This window comes from Schistocerca nitens, chromosome 2 (assembly GCF_023898315.1).
Source record: "Schistocerca nitens isolate TAMUIC-IGC-003100 chromosome 2, iqSchNite1.1, whole genome shotgun sequence".
Lineage (NCBI taxonomy): Eukaryota > Metazoa > Arthropoda > Insecta > Orthoptera > Acrididae > Schistocerca > Schistocerca nitens.
The window spans coordinates 123,530,553-123,548,610 of NC_064615.1; the positions used below are offsets into that span (position 1 = coordinate 123,530,553).

Consider the following 18,058-nt stretch of genomic DNA (forward strand, 5'->3'; position numbering starts at 1 on the left):
CTTTGTTTCATCACTAACAGGGCTTTCAGTATCCAATCCTGGTTTGTCTGCTATATGGGTACACCCTCTTCTGGCGTCCCAAAGGTAACTGTACCCTTGTTTATTGATATTCCAATTTGATGTAGAAGATAGTTTCCAACTACCATTTCTAAATTCATAGTGTGTCTAGAAACATATAAATTTGTTTCAATTTTCAAATCATAAATCCCAGCAGTACCTGTACAACACCCTGTGGAGAACCAAAGTTTTCCCAAATCCCATCAAAACTTTTGCAAACTTCGAGGATCCATAATTTCAAAAACATCCTGTTGTAATAAAGTTGACTGCCCCAGTCAGTTATCGGTTACTTATTTGTACATTTTAAAATTTACAGTTGTTAATACTCTGTTAGCAGTGTTTGCTTTCAGTGTCACTTTTCAGTTATTCTTCTTCGTGCATTATGGCCAAAATTGTTGCAGCTGAAGTGTTGCTTGCCTTTGCGCTTTACCTATGACCACAGGCACCACAATTGAAACACTTTTTGTTTGGATCCCAAGCTGCACTTTCAGTATTTCTGTTACTTAGAGTCTTTAGCATATTTATTACTGGAGTTTAAATTTTCATTGCTGTAACTTTTATTATTTCTTTTTGGCAATGACTTCACAGCTCTTTCGTAATGCCTCATTTTTTCCTTAGACTCTTTCCTCTTTTACACTTCCAGCACTGTGAAGTAGAAGTGTGCCCGAGTTGTCTTCTGTCCTGTCAGTTACGTACTTAAATAGCGAGTTGTTATCAATATCAGCATGGCTGGCAATTTCCTCCATTCAGAGAAAATATTCTTGGAGAGACTGTTCCGATGTAGTCCTATGGTGAATAAGCAGTTGGCGGATCTTGTTTTCACATCAAATTCCTCCTGCAAAACACTCTAGAAATGACAGAGAAAATTTACATATGTCTTGTGAACACGGTGAGATTAGTTTTTTGCTTTGTCGCCCATTCCTAAATTGTCTCGCTATCCATTTGGATTGCATGATCTTCTTAATCATCGGTATCCTGACCTTCCTCTTCATATTTTGTGTTATCATTTTTCACCCCAAGTTTGTCAATGTTGAATAAATTACTAAAAATATCGGTAGTCATTTCTGTTTTCATCCTACTAGCTAGACGTACTATTTTGCATATTGCCCCTAACTCCGCTTCTGAAAATGATGCTTCAGTAAATGACTTCTTAGCATCAAGTTCAGTTGCTATTGATTAAAAAGTAAAACAAGTAAATTTTTTGAAGTATTTTGACTTTCTTCTGTCATCTTGAACTGTTCTGAAAATTAATGTGTGTGGAGATTTACACACACACACACACACACACACACACCACATCCCACGCCGGCTATTTCTCCTTTAGTTGCGTTTTACTCGCAATACTCTTCTACTACCAATCATAGTAAAAATGTGAATCCTTACCATAGATTGAAAATCAACACCATTGCACAGTGCTACATCACAGGCAAAACTGTATTGTCACTTGTTCAGTTTATTTCAGGTAGAGCCCCCAAAATTTGTAGGTTCTGACTCTCATGAAGACATGTTTATTAATCTCCTAGTTACAAATTTTAATGCTGAAGTGTCAGAAAGAAACAAAAGAACTTACCCCCACATCTGTGTGGGTAGTATTGGCATGCTTTGCAGGGGCTGAAAGTTTGGATGGGCATAGTTGAGCAGAGAGAGGTGGTAGGAAGAGATTTGACAGATACTGAGAGGGAGTAGGATGAGATGGGGAGAAAAAGGTAGACAGAAGGAGTGTTAAGAGTAAGAGATAGAGAGATAGGGGTTGGGGAATGAAGTGATGGGAGATTGAGAGACATAGAGGGGCATGGGATGGGATTGTCAGAGAAGGGTGAGGAGGAGATGTGTGTCTAACTTGTATGCAGTTGAAGCTAGGCGGGACAAGGTTAGAAAATGAAGAAGACTGAAGAAAAGATAGGTGATGCAAAAGAGGAAAATGTAAATTTCTTACACACTGTTTGGCGAGAGACAGTCCAGGAAAAGGTCAGAACTAATATGTGCTGAATGTATCATTATTGTTTTGTTCAAAATCTTCTTCTTTCTTTCTTTCTTTCTTCTTCTTCCCCCTTTTTTTGTCTCTGACATTTTGTATGTTGTAGCCATTAATTTGGTCAGCATGTATCGATTTTATAAAACTGCTGCAATGTGGGGTGCATTTAGATTATTAAGATTGCAGCTCTAGCTGAGTATTAATACCAGTACTAAAATTATTAGTCACCCAATAACCCTGAAATTGCAAGGTATAACAATTAAAATAGTGGTATATATGTTAAGTTCATTGAATTGTTCTGTATAATTTTATATTGTTATCTTTTAATAATCTTTCTTAACAAGCAGGTGCAAGGACAGTATCAAGTAATACCTGCCTACTACGATCAAGGATCAATAGTTATGGGCAATGTACGAGGTATTGGAAGTGCCACTCCAATGCGGCTAGTCTCACCTGCACCTGTTATAGTAAACACAGGCACCCCTGGTAAGTGCCCCAGCCTTTTAGATTGAAACATTTATAGTGCTGATTGTGATACATGCAGTAGAAAACTAAATTAGGTATACATCATATGAAGTACAGGGTGTTTCAAAAAGAATATATGTATTACAAAGTATCATTTTGTCCAAACTATCTATCGCTGCGCCTCGGCTTGGCTATTGGAGAAACGAGTACGTAGTCTAGTTTATATTAATAGCTGCTAGATGTCAGTTGTCCTCTGTTTTGCTTGGTAACCATCATATGTTTAAAATGGCTACTCTGCAGAAGAAATCATTTTGTGTTCTTGAGTTTGTGAAGTGCAATTCTGTGATTACAGTGAAAAGACATTTCAGGTTGGGGTACCAAATTGATCCTCTGAATGTGTGGAACATTCACAGATGATATTGACAGTTTCTAGTTACAGGATGTGTATGTAAAGGAAAGAGTTCTGGCCACCCTCTTGTTCCTGAAAAAAATGTTGCACGAATTCAAACTGCTTTCCAACGTTGTCCTTCAAAATCAACTCGTCATGCCAGTTGGGAGTTAAAACAACCTACAACAATAATTTTGCGTGTTTTGAGACGCCAGTTCGTTATGAAGCCGTAAAAGTTAAAGCTGTTACAAGCTCTGCATCTTGATGACATACGCAAACATGTGGCATTTTGTAATGCGATTCTTAATGCTATTGACAATGATAACACTTTCGCACAATGCATTGTGTTCAGTGATGAGGCAACTTTCCATGTTAGTGGTCAGTTAAACAAACACAGTGTTCAAATTTGGGGCCTACAGAACTCACATGCAGGCATTGAACATGTATGAGATTTGCCCAGAGTCAATGTGTTTTTTTGCGATATCCTGATCATGTGTTTATGGCCCATTCTTCTTTGATGGAAACACGGTTAACGGTCAACAGTATCTCGCTACGTAACAAAACTGGTTGTTTCCGAGGCTGCACGAAGACAACTTCATTTTTCTACAAGGCGGGGCACCACCTCACTGGAGTCGTCAAGTGCGTGAATATCTAAATGAAACTCTACTGAACCGTTGGATTGGTCATCAAAGAGCTGTTGATGTAGCATGTCTCAGCTGGGCTCCATGGTCACTGGATTTGATACCCTTTGACTTCTTCCTGTGGGGTATTGTTAAAGACGTTTATGTACCACCACTCTCTCAGAACCTGGAAGAGTTGGAGAACCGGATCCATACTGTCACACCATCAGTGACGGAGGACATGCTTGCCCGAGTATTGGAGGAATTTGTATTGATGTATCATGTCGCTGATGGAGGACATATTGAACATCAGTAATCTGAACTTGTGAGGTTCGTAAATATGTGTGTAAAGTTTCATATTCGTATGTCTTAAAGTTTAATAAATACTAAGTGTAATAACTGCAAAATATATCTGCAGTCATCTGCAACTTTTAGTAGTACAAGTATGCTTTGATTATGGAACTTCCTGGAAGGTGAAATTGTGTGCCAGACATGGACACAGCCCAGTGATCTTGCTGGATGAGATATCCATACACAACTGACAAGCCACCCACACAGCTTTCTGCCAGTAGCTCATCTCCTAGCTTGCAAACTTACTTTTTCTTCTGAGAGGCTGGTCCCGCAAGGTATGCAAGAGGTTTTCTGTGTAGTTTGGAAGGTAGGAGATGGAAGCATTGGCAGAAAGCTGTGAGGGCAAGTCTTATGCCGTATTGATAGTGCAGTCGGTAGAGCACTTGCCCACAAAAGGCAGAGTTTCCAGCTTTGAAGACAACTGCCCACACTTTGCCGTAGGAAAATATTTTGAATATGATTGAACTAACAATAGGACTGTTGTCTTCATACTTGGGCAAGTAGTGTGATTTGATACACTAATTCACTTAAAGATATTCAGCATAGGAAGTGCAAATGTGGCATGTAATAAAGAATGTTAAGATTTGGCAAGCTATTACAAATAAGAAAAATTAAGTGCAGGATTTCTCAAAATCCGGGAAAAGAATAGGCCTCCGGTATGTTCTGCCAGTCGTAAAAGGCGACGAAAAGAACAAACCACTAATAGGGCTAACCCCCCTTTTAGTGTGATTAGTTGGTTCAGGAAAGAACTAAAGAAGCCTCGGACAAGCGCCGTCATGGTCGGGGATGGCGCTTGAACCCTATGCCCGCCCACAATGGTAACGACACTGCTAGCCAACTGGAAAATGATTTAAATCCAAATAGAGGTGTTTTGCAGGATATGCTTCCTGCAACCACCCTAGAAGGAAAACAAAGACAGAGGATGAGATGGTCAGATGAAGTTAATCGACACCTCATGTTCTGTTATTACCAAGCAACAAACCTAGGAACCAACACAACTGGATACAGATTACAAGTATACACAACATTTATTACCAGATACCCAGAATTAAAATTTTTAACAGAACGACAACTAGCTGATCATATCCGTGTAATAATCAAAAATAACAGGATACCCCAGTCAGAATTAGAAAACATCAAACAACAAGTACAACAAATACTGGAACAAAATAATGTGCAATCAGAAGAAGAAGAAAATACAGTAATGGACTCAAACATCCCAGAGCAAACAAACAAAGAACAACACGCACCAATTAAACAATCAGAGGAAAACGAAATCTTAAGACAGCCACCAGAACAAGCACAAATAGAACATGAAGTGACACAGATGTTAGATATAGAAGAAAAATTTCAGCTAACATATATAGAATACAAAGACACAAATACAGACATTAGACCATTCTTGCATAGACCACCAAATAACCCACAAGTCGAAACAACAATAAAAACTATCAACACAATCATACACAACAAACTAAATGAAGACACAACTATGGAAGAGTTACTACTACTGGTTTATATAGGAGCACTCACTACACTAAATATACACACTAGGCAGAGATCAGAACCAACCAACACACAGAAGAAACCCACAAAACCAGCATGGCAACACAGGCTACAGATCAAAATAGAAAAACTGCGAAAAGACATCGGACAGCTAACACAATTTATAAGAAATGAAATACCAGACAAAAAACGAAAAAGGTTAGGTAAAATCTCACAACAAGAAGCGACAGAGCAATTAGATGAAAAGAGCAGAAATTACAAGCATTAGCCAAACGACTCAGAAGATACAAAAAAAGTGAAAATAGAAGGAAACAAAACCAAACATTCAACACAAACCAAAAGAAATTTTAACAGACAATAGATAACACACACATTAAAATAAACAATCCACCAAACATAACAGACATGGAACACTTCTGGAGCAACATATGGTCAAACCCGGTACAACATAACAGGCATGCACGGTGGATACAAGCAGAAACAGACACATACAAGATGATACCACAAATGCCTGAAGTGATAATTTTGCAACATGAAGTCACCCAAGCAATTAATTCTACTCACAATTGGAAAGCCCCTGGAAATGATAAAATAGCAAATTTCTGGTTAAAGAAGTTCACCTCAACACATTCACATCTAACTAAATTATTTAACAGTTACATTGCAGACCCATACACATTCCCTGATACACTTACACATGGAATAACTTATCTGAAACCTAAAGATCAAGCAGACACAGCGAACCCAGCTAAATATCGCCCCATAACATGCCTACCAACAATATACAAAATATTAACTTCAGTCATTACACAGAAATTAATGACACATACAACACAGTACAAAATTATAAATGAAGAACAAAAACAGCTGTTGCAAAGGAGCACGAGGATGTAAAGAGCAACTGATAATAGATGCAGAGGTGACATATCAAGCTAAAACTAAACAAAGGTCGCTACACTACGCATACATTGATTACCAAAAAGCTTTTGATAGTGTACCCCACTCATGGTTACTACAAATATTGGAAATATACAAAGTAGATCCTAAATTGATGCAGTTCCTAAACATAGTAATGAAAAATTGGAAAACCACACTTAATATCCAAATAAATTCAAATAATATCACATCACAGCCAATACAGATTAAGTGTGGAATATACCAAGGAGACTCATTAAGTCCTTTCTGGTTCTGCCTTGCTCTGAACCCACTATCCAACATGCTAAATAATACAAATTATGGATACAATATTACTGGAACATACCCACACAAAATCACACATTTGCTATACATGGATGATCTAAAACTACTGGCAGCAACAAATCAACAACTCAACCGATTACTAAAGATAACAGAAGTATTCAGCAATGATATAAATATGGCTTTTGGAACAGAGAAATGTAAGAAAAATAGCATAGTCAAGGGAAAACACACTAAACAAGAAGCTTACATATTGGATAACCACAGCGACTGCATAGAAGTGATGGAAAAAACGGATGCCTATAAATATCTAGGATACAGACAAAAAATAGGAATAGATAGAAGAACTAAAAGAAAAATATAGACAAAAATACTGAAAACAGAATTGACAGCAAGAAACAAGACAAAAGCTATAAATACTTATGCCGTACCAATATTGACCTACTCATTTGGAGTAGTGAAATGGAGTAACACAGACCTAGAAGCACTCAATACACTTACACGATCACAATGCCACAAATATAGAATACATTACATACATTCAGCAACAGAAAGATTCACATTAAGCAGAAAGGAAGGAGGAAGGGGATTTATCGACATAAAAAACCTACATTATGGACAGGTAGACAATTTAAGAAAATTCTTTCTAGAACGAGCAGAAACTAGCAAAATACACAAGGCAATCACTCATATAAATACATCGGCTACACCACTGCAATTTCATAACCACTTCTACAACCCTTTAGATCACATAACATCAACAGATACGAAGAAAGTAAATTGGAAAAAGAAAACACTTCATGGCAAGCACCCGTATCATCTAACACAGCCACACATCGATCAAGACGCATCCAACACATGGCTAAGAAAAGGCAATATATACAATGAGACAGAAGGATTCATGATTGCAATACAGGATCAAACAATAAACACCAGGTATTACAGCAAGCATATTATTAAAGATCCCAATACCACAACAGATAAATGCAGACTTTGTAAACAACAAATAGAAACAGTAGATCACATCACAAGCGGATGTACAATACTAGCAAATACAGAATACCCCAGAAGACATGACAATGTCGCAAAAATAATACATCAACAGCTTGCCTTACAACATAAACTTTTAAAACAACAAGTTCCTACATACAAGTATGCACCACAAAATGTACTGGAGAATGATGAATACAAATTATACTGGAACAGAACCATTATAACAGATAAAACAACGCCACATAACAAACCTGACATCATACTCACCAATAAAAAGAAGAAATTAACACAACTAATCGAAATATCCATACCCAATACAACAAATATACAAAAGAAAACAGGAAAAAAAAAATTGAAAAATACATCCAACTGGCTGAGGAAGTCAAAGACATGTGGCATCAGGATAAAGTTGACATCATACCAATTATACCATCAACTACAGGAGTCATACCACACAATATCCACCAGTACATCAATGCAATACAGCTACATCCAAACATATATATACAACTACAGAAATCCGTAATTATTGATACATGTTCAATTACCCGAAAGTTCCTAAATGCAATATAACACATTCCGTACAGTTAATAGGAAGTGACGCTTGATCAAGGTCCGCGTCACTTTCCATTCTTAACCAGACGTAACGTCCGAGAAAGTAAATAAATAATAATAATAATAATAATAATAACTTTCATGTGGCATAGTACAATCATGTTACAGTGCATAAGGTAAATGTTAGTTTTAGCGTTGACATTTCTGAACGACATTTAGTAAGAAGTGTATCCAAGAATTTGTGATAAGTCATGTTACATGAGCAATGAGACATTAATGATGTATTTCTTCACTAAATAATCATCCACATGCACATCTACATCATACATCACACTCTGCAAGCCACCTAACAGTGTGTAGTGGAGGGTAATTGTGGTACCACTAACTGATCGTCTACCTTCCCTCATTTCCCTGTTCCACTCACTACTGGCATTTGAGAAGAATGATTGTTGGTAAGCCTCTGTATTAGCTCTAATTTCTTGAATTTTCTTGTGTTGGTCATTTTGTAAGATGTATGTGGAAAAATGAACATGTTGTCCAATTCTTCACAGAATGTGCTTGCTCAGAACTTCAGTACCAAACTTCTACATGATGCATTGTGCCACTCTTATAACATCTGCCAAAGGAATTTGTTGAGCATCTCTGTAACAGTCTCGCACCAAGTAAACAAACCCTTTTTGAAAAGTGCCACTCTTTGGATCTTCCCTCTCTGTTGTACCAGTTGTACCTGGTAAGGATCCCTGATAGATGAACAGTACGCGGGAATCTGTGAAACAAGTGCCTCATATGCCACTTCCTACGTGAATGGATTACTTTTCCTTAAGATTCTACCTGTAAATCTGTTTGGCATCTGCTTTTCATACTATCAGCTTTATGTGGTCATTCCATTTAAGGTTGCTGTAGATAATTACTCCTAGATATTTTACAATAGATAAGGTTCCCAGAAGTTTGTTAATTGTACAGTAGTGGTTTTCTTTTCCTATGTTTGCACAATATGTTACATTTATTTATGTTCAGGGTCAACTCCTGGAGACCGCACCATTCATTAATCCTCTGTTGGTCTTTCCGCAAATTGATATTATCTGTTGGTGTTGCTTCTTTCTTATAGGCAACCGTATTGTCTGCAAACAATCTTAAAGAACTTTGGATGTTTCCTACTACATCATTTACTTACAATGTAAACAGTAATGGTCTATCACACTTCCTTGGGGTGACGCGTTCTTTGTCATGACAGTATAATCGATCAATTGCCTTTACATCTTAGACCTGCCATGTAAGAGAGGGCATTGTCACAAAGGAGGAGACCGTAAGGTTTCATGCTGTGTCCTCCCCCCTCCTCCCCTTCCCGATATGAAAGTGTAGATATTGCAGACATAAGCGGGATGTGACATTTGTAGCTTTGTTGAAGAAAACGTAGATTTGTCTTTTTATTATTATTATTATTATTATTATTTCTTTCTTGTCTCAGACGTTATGTCTGGTTAAAAATGGAAGGTGACACGGACCTTGATCAAGCGTGACTTCCTTTTAACTGTACGGTATATGTTACATTGCATTTAGGAACTTTCGGGTAATTGAACAAGTGTAAATAATTTACAGATTTCTGCAGTTGTATATATAAGTTTGGATGTAGCTGTATTGCATTGATGTACTGGTGGATATTGTGTGGTATGACTCCTGTAGTTGATAGTATAATTGGTATAATGTCAACTTTATCCTGATGCCACATGTCCTTGACTTCCTCAGCCAGTTGGATGTATTTTTCAATTTTTTTTCCTGTTTTCTTTTGTATATTTGTTGTATTGGGTATGGATATTTCGATTAGTTGTGTTAATTTCTTCTTTTTATTGGTGAGTATGATGTCAGGTTTGTTATGTGGCGTTGTTTTATCTGTTATAATGGTTCTGTTCCAGTATAATTTGTATTCATCATTCTCCAGTACATTTTGTGGTGCATACTTGTATGTAGGAACTTGTTGTTTTAAAAGTTTATGTTGTAAGGCAAGCTGTTGATGTATTATTTTTGCGACATTGTCATGTCTTCTGGGGTATTCTGTATTTGCTAGTATTGTACATCCGCTTGTGATGTGATCTACTGTTTCTATTTGTTGTTTACAAAGTCTGCATTTATCTGTTGTGGTATTGGGATCTTTAATAATATGCTTGCTGTAATACCTGGTGTTTATTGTTTGATCCTGTATTGCAATCATGAATCCTTCTGTCTCATTGTATATATTGCCTTTTCTTAGCCATGTGTTGGATGCGTCTTGATTGATGTGTGGCTGTGTTAGATGATACGGGTGCTTGCCATGAAGTGTTTTCTTTTTCCAATTTACTTTCTTCGTATCTGTTGATGTTATGTGATCTAAAGGGTTGTAGAAGTGGTTATGAAATTGCAGTGGTGTAGCCGATGTATTTATATGAGTGATTGCCTTGTGTATTTTGCTAGTTTCTGCTCGTTCTAGAAAGAATTTTCTTAAATTGTCTACCTGTCCATAATGTAGGTTTTTTATGTCGATAAATCCCCTTCCTCCTTCCTTTCTGCTTAATGTGAATCTTTCTGTTGCTGAATGTATGTGATGTATTCTATATTTGTGGCATTGTGATCGTGTAAGTGTATTGAGTGCTTCTAGGTCTGTGTTACTCCATTTCACTACTCCAAATGAGTAGGTCAATATTGGTACGGCATAAGTATTTATAGCTTTTGTCTTGTTTCTTGCTGTCAATTCTGTTTTCAGTATTTTTGTCTATATTTTTCTTTTAGTTCTTCTATCTATTCCTATTTTTTGTCTGTATCCTAGATATTTATAGGCATCCGTTTTTTCCATCACTTCTATGCAGTCGCTGTGGTTATCCAATATGTAAGCTTCTTGTTTAGTATGTTTTCCTTTGACTATGCTATTTTTCTTACATTTCTCTGTTCCAAAAGCCATATTTATATCATTGCTGAATACTTCTGTTATCTTTAGTAATTGGTTGAGTTGTTGATTTGTTGCTGCCAGTAGTTTTAGATCATCCATGTATAGCAAATGTGTGATTTTGTGTGGGTATGTTCCAGTAATATTGTATCCATAATTTGTATTATTTAGCATGTTGGATAGTGGGTTCAGAGCAAGGCAGAACCAGAAAGGACTTAATGAGTCTCCTTGGTATATTCCACACTTAATCTGTATTGGCTGTGATGTGATATTATTTGAATTTGTTTGGATATTAAGTGTGGTTTTCCAATTTTTCATTACTATGTTTAGGAACTGCATCAATTTAGGATCTACTTTGTATATTTCCAATATTTGTAGTAACCATGAGTGGGGTACACTATCAAAAGCTTTTTGGTAATCAATGTATGCGTAGTGTAGCGACCTTTGTTTAGTTTTAGCTTGATATGTCACCTCTGCATCTATTATCAGTTGCTCTTTACATCCTCGTGCTCCTTAGTATTATTATTATTATTATTATTATTAGTTTGTGTGCCTACTGGTGGAGCACCAGTCATGGGGAAAAACAAACTCTGGATTTGTAAGGCAACAAATGGGAAAATGGTAAAGCGTCCGGTACCCTGTTCGCACAGATTTGAAGCCCGAAGAAATTTATCTGTGATATGACAGAGAATATAAAGCCAGTCTGAATTTCTTCAAGCATTTACATACGGATCAATTTTCTCATGTACACAAGTACCTATTTGCTTCCTCCCCTATTCTTTGGGATGATGGAGGTGGTACAGTACTTGCTGCTCGCAGTCCAGCTCTCACCATTTGCTTACAGAGCATGTTTGTTGTGTAGTTCTGCTCTAAAGCAGTGGTTACAAAACAGCCAATGTAACTGAAGAAAGTCTCTCTTTCCTTTTGCTTTTTGTTGACGCACCCAAAGATTTTATTGCTACATTGTGTCTGCTTTATATGAATATGTCGAAGTTTCTTTTCTTGTGAAAATGTTGTATAAGGATTTTGCATTTACCAAGTTGAATTTTTTTACCATGTCTTAGGCAATCACAGCTATGAATAGTCATTTTGGGTATTAGTCCTTTATTAGTCCCTTTTTATTGGATCACTAAAAGTTTCATGGCACTAAAAACCACATCTTCAGATGAATGTTGACTAAAACACCAGAGCGGAAAAGCTCAAGACCTTTTTACCCCATAATAAAAGACTAATTCCAACTCAAGTGGTTACTAATACCCAAGATAGCAACAGTCAGGTTTGAGCTTTGGTCAAATAGTGAAAAATCCACTAGGAACACACATTTTTTGTAGCTAAATGTTCTTGCAAAATTGCTTATACTGTGTGTGAATTCCTAAGGGACCTAACTGCTGAGGTCATTGGTCGACTATACTGTCGTGACAAAGAACGTGTCACCCACAAGAAGTCATGTGATCCTCTTCAATCATTTGTGCAATGCAGCAATGTTTCTTGGAACAACAATCTATTTCAGTCAACCTTAATGAAATCCATTGTTTACAGAAGCACAAAAATGACAAAAGTCTGCAAACAAATTAAAAAAAAAAAAAAATTCCTGAGTGTGATTGGCTCTCAGAAGCTAATCAAAGTTATTTGAGGTATTGGTATTGAGTTGTGACATTAGGTAAATCATAAAGCATAATCCTAGGAAAACTTTAAAATTAAATTTCCGTTGGTATCGCAACACTGCATCAAATGTTCGATCTAAACTAACTACTCGGGCAGATGCTGGGCTGCAATTGTTTCAGCTGTAAGAAATGGCAAATTCTAAAACAGTTATGTGACATCTCAGGAGCTCCATCCAGTGGTAATGTATAAAAAGATAGACAGACATATCCAACTGTTATTAAGTAAACTGATCATTAGCAGTTTTTACTCTTGAGTAAGGAACATCTTCAAACATTTTTGAAAGGTCCTGGGAAAAACAATATGGTTGTATTCTTTCTCAATTTGTGGAGGAAGATCAGCAGCTGTAGTGCATCTTGTAAGTGTTCTTGTATAAAATAGATTGTATTTGTATAAAATAGATTGTATTTGTATAAAATAGATTGTATTTGTATAAAATAGTTTTGTCACCATGGTGGATGGTATTTCACCATGTTTGTAATTTGGAATTCCACAATAATCAGTTTCTTCCAGTAGATGGCTTTATTTGTTCTGCATTTGATATATACTATATACACTCATATCATATTTCAGGAAGTAATATGAGGTTACTGGGCAATCAACCTCAGCAGATTGCAACACCACCCTCAGCCTCAATCTACAACAGCAATCAGCAGCCTTCTCTCTACAACTCATCTGCATCAAATGGAACTACTATTGGAGGTCAGTACAGACTGGTCAAGTGTAAGCTCAATCAGTGCATTAAAGTGCAAATGAAAATGGAGGAAAGAGATACTTGCTTCTCTTCTGTAGCATCTGCCTGTGAAGTCCAAGCTCACATTTCTTCAGCAGTTGGAAGTGAACCTGTTTAATTTCATCCAAAGTGTTTTAATATATTACAAAGCCCAACAACAACAGCTCTACGATAGATATACACAGCAAGCTCAGCATTCACCATTCTTTTTTGCCATCCTTTTAATTATGTTGTACAGGCTTAGCCTAAATGATTCATAGGATTTTAAAACTTTTTATTTAAATATATGTCCTACAAAGATGGGTGGTACATAAAAAGACAGGTACACTCCAAGTTTCAAATACATTTTACAAATGTTCAATGTGTGTACTCCTGGTACCTGGCACACATCAGGTGGTAATCCATCTCATCCTTGTATGTTTCAATCTATGTCCATAACAGCAACAGTGATGTGTTCCTGCGGTTCTTGCAGAGTCGTTGGCATTGGCGCCACATAAACTTTGCCCTTTACATAATATGACAGGAAGAAATTGCACAATGTTTTATCTGGTGACCTGGAGGGGCATGACAACAGAGGAACATAACTCCAACCATCGTGCCCCACCAGCAATATGGCAGTTCCCTTTTGAGAAAGGTACAGACAATTGTGCTCCAGTGTGATCAAGCCTCATCCTGTTGAAGGATAAAAGTCAAAGAGTGAGTAGTGAGCAGTCAGTCGTGTCAACAACCACAACTGCAACATGTCCAAGTACATGAAATTTGTCACCGCCTGCTCAGTGAAGCAAAAGATGTCATACACATTTGTCTTGGATGTGGTACAGAAGAAATTCACTTTTGATGAATGCCTTTCCAGCTCCTCACAAACATGCGGCAGTTCGGTACCCTGCACTCTCACTATGTCACGATTCACGTTTCCCTATGGATGGAAAGCCGCCTCCTCGCTGAAAATCAGTGTTTCTGCAAAGTCATCATCTTCCATAGCATGCTGCATTCAGGTATAAAAGTTGGCGGCCGTAGTCGTCTGGAGTCAAGTGGTGTAACATTTGTAGATGGCAGAGTTTGAAATGCAAATGCCGCCTCAAAACATCCCACACTATTTTGTGCAGAATGCCCAGTTCATGGAATAAAATGTTCTCGGGTTTCCAATTGCGTCAATTGCTTAAAAGTACACAGCTTTCAGCCAAGCAGTTATTCAATGTTATCGCCGCGAGACTCTGCATTCATACACATCCAGTTCATGGGTTGCACAGGTGGTTGATTTGTGTGGGCTGTGCACAGAGATCTTTTCACGCATTCCCCAATTTCCTCTTGAGACTCACAGTTGCCCTGTGCTTTTCCCTTTATACGGACCTTCAGTACTGCTGATCTGCTAAGACCAGTGCAAAATGTTCTGATGACCAGATGCAGCTTTCCTGTATTTGCATACAAATACACACTGAACTCTCATACCAACGAACACTGTTCATATTATGACAAACTAAAACTCTACTCCTGCATTGGCTTCATCTTGTGAAGTGCTGCCACAGGCCTGCCATTTAGCGTAAATGCGAGCCAAGAGGCTGGTTTTTTAAACTGGGTGAGTGTATTTGTATGTCCGTGCATCACCCATCTTTGTACATTGTATACTCATCAGTAAGCATTGCTTTGAAACCCAATTAATTGTGTAGGCTAACCGTGTCTTTTATATATGAACTAAGGTCGGTTGTTCACTTACATCTTCATTATCCTTCCGCCTTTAATCAGTTTAATTCCTTCTACTGCAACATTTATTATCCAGTCAGTCATCACCAGATGTCCTGACAAATTAATTTTCTTTTGCTTTATTGTCCTTACTGAATAAATTCCTTTAGTCACTCAACCCAGTTTTAGTACCTCTTCATTTCTCATTTTGTATTTCACTTCACTATATCTGTCTACCTCAGAATTCACATTTAACAATCTTATAAAGGGGTGGAAATCAGTAGATGTGATGTACATGTAAAGACAAACAAATGATTACAATTTCAGAAAAAATTGATGATTTATTCAATGGAAAGAGCTTCATGAATTAAGCAAGTCGGTAATGCATTGGTCCACATCTGGCTCTTACGCAAACAGTCATTCAGCTTGGCATTGATTGATAGAGCTATTGGATGTTCTCCTGATTGATATCATGCCAAATTCTGTCCTTTTGGCACGTTAGACCATTAAAATTCCAAGGTGGTTGGAGGGCCCTGCCCATAATGCTCCAAACATTTTCAATTGGTGAGAGATATGGCGACCTTGCTGGATGAAGTAGGATTTGGCAAACACGTAGACAGTCAGTAGAAACTCTCACAGTGTACGGGTGGGCATTATCTTACTGAAATGTAAGCCCAGGACGCCTTACCATAAAGTGCAACAAAACCAGTTGAGAATATCATCGAGGTACCACTGTGCTGTAAGTGTACAATGTGTGACAACCAAAGAAGTCCTCTTATGAAAAGAAATGGCCTGGTTGTCGAGCTGCGTGGTGTGTGACAATCAGGCTGGTATCCCAGCACTGTCTGGGACGTATCTTCACTGGTCGTCGGGGCTCAGTTTGACGTGGGACTCATCACTGAACAGTCTACTCCAGTCAGTGAGATTACAGCCCAAAGATGTGAAAACTTAGCTAAATTTCAGTGGACAGGATAATGTTCGAAACATCTCTTGGGGATATGCGAGATGTAGATTAAATTAAAAACTTGTTTTGAAATGCTGTTCTTTGAAAACCTTAGGCTGTCCACTGAGGAAATTATCTACTACTGAAATACTAGGTGTAGAAGTATGAAACCGGTATTTGGTTGCAATAACTACAAATCATTTGAAACTGATAAAAAATGTTTTATTCAAAATAATCTCCATTGTTGTTTATATATTTCTCCTATCTCTCCAAAAAACTATGAATGCTCGCCAAAAAAAAAAAAAAAAAAAAAAAAAAAGTTCTTCTTTTGAAGCAAACCAGTCGGCGAGCCATTTTCGTACATTTTCATATGAACTGAAGCATTGTTCAGTGAGTGCGTGCCCCAGTGTTGCAAATAGGTGATAATCGGACAGAGCAAAGTCTGGAGAGTAAGCCGCATGCCCCAGTATTTCCCAAGTGAGCGTGCCTCGATCATTTCTGTGGCTCGTTTTGCTGTGTATGATGGAGCGTTATCATGGAGAGATACGACTTTGTGTTGCCTTTTTCCATGTTCTGACCATTTTTCACGTATGCTCAATTTAAATTGACCATTTGCCATTGGTAGTGGTCAATGTTAACGGTTTCACCAGGTTTTAGCAACTCATAATAGATGACACCATTCTGATCCCTCCAAACATAGAGCATTGTCTTCTTTCCTAATTGATTTGGTCTTGCAGTGGCTGGCGATGGTTTACCTGGATTCACCCTTGATTTACGATGCTTAGGATTCTCAAAATATATCCATTTTTCATCACCTGTCGCTATTCAACGGAGAAACAACTCTTTTGTATCTGGCGAGCAACATTTCATAAGTGGTCTTTAAATTTGCTTGCAGTGTTTCATTCAGTTCATGCGGAACCCATTTTTCTCACTTGTTGGGACGTCTCCAGACAAATCTTCACTGGTCATTGGGGCCACTGCTGTATTCACAATATCCGTGTTTCATACTAAATCAACAGTGGTTAAAACACTGAACTTGCATTTCACATAGTAAATGTCCAAGTCCTGTTTTAGGCTGGCCGTGGTGGCCGAGCGGTTCTAGGCGCTTCAGTCCGGAACCGCGCTGCTGCTACGGCCGTGGGTTCGAATCCTGCCTCGGGCATGGATGTGTGTGATGTCCTGATGACTTCAGATGTTAAGTCCCATAGTGCTCGGAGCCATTTGAGTCCTGTTTTAGTTTTCCTATGTTTTAATGTAATGCGAGTGCTTGGATTTCTTGTTTTCTTCCACATTGATACCTAATCAGAGCTTATGGACGCACACCACCACCACCACCACCACCTCCTCCTCCTCCTCCTCCTCCTCCCTCTCCCTCTGTGTCTGTGTGTGTGTTGGTTTTGCACAGTAGTATGTTGTCATTTGTAATACTGGTTAATTTTTTGAAATAAGTGCTCAAAGTAGTCTTTAACTTTGTTGGAAAATACATTGTACTTTTAATTTATGTCTGGATATTGTATGTGTTTTTGATTGGTTTCCCATAGCTTTCTGCATCAAATTAAATTGTTCTGTGAGTTCCTGTTGGGTTTGAGTATAATCTTCATCCAATAAGGCCTGCAATTCGTGACCTTCGAACTATTTCAGTGGTTTCCCGTGCTTGTCATTTCTTATGTCAAAATCACCACTTTTGAATTTTTTGAACTGAGAGCATGTTCGCCGAAAGCATCGACAAGCATTTGATGCGATTCTGCAGCAGTTTTCTTCAAATGATAACAGGAAACCAATACAGTGCACAAATCATAGTTCCTAGGCACAAAACTAGACATGTTTACGCATTTGAAACAGATACTGATGTGTGGAACTTGGGTTATTGTGTGTTGACATTCATCATCAGCCATTACAGGAAGCAGGTGGCATTGCAGGCGCGATCTCACGGGCCATACACTGACAGCTAGCACCATCTATAGGGAAATTCCGGTTTCATACTTCTACACCTGGTAAATGAGTTACTAAAAAGTT

The 18,058-nt window shown here is 37.9% G+C and overlaps 1 protein-coding gene across 6 annotated transcripts in view; it reads left to right on the forward strand.

Moving 5' to 3' along the window:
- LOC126235813 (pumilio homolog 2) overlaps positions 1–18,058 on the forward strand; it is a 633,911-nt gene that overhangs the window by 575,056 nt on the left and 40,797 nt on the right. For 5 of the 6 annotated variants that reach the window (XM_049944654.1, XM_049944657.1, XM_049944656.1 and 2 more), the window contains 2 exons: positions 2,377–2,518; positions 13,260–13,388. In XM_049944654.1, the coding sequence (XP_049800611.1) occupies positions 2,377–2,518; positions 13,260–13,388 (271 nt within the window). The remainder of the gene's footprint in view (positions 1–2,376; positions 2,519–13,259; positions 13,389–18,058) is intronic. The other variant, XM_049944655.1, reaches the window with a different exon arrangement.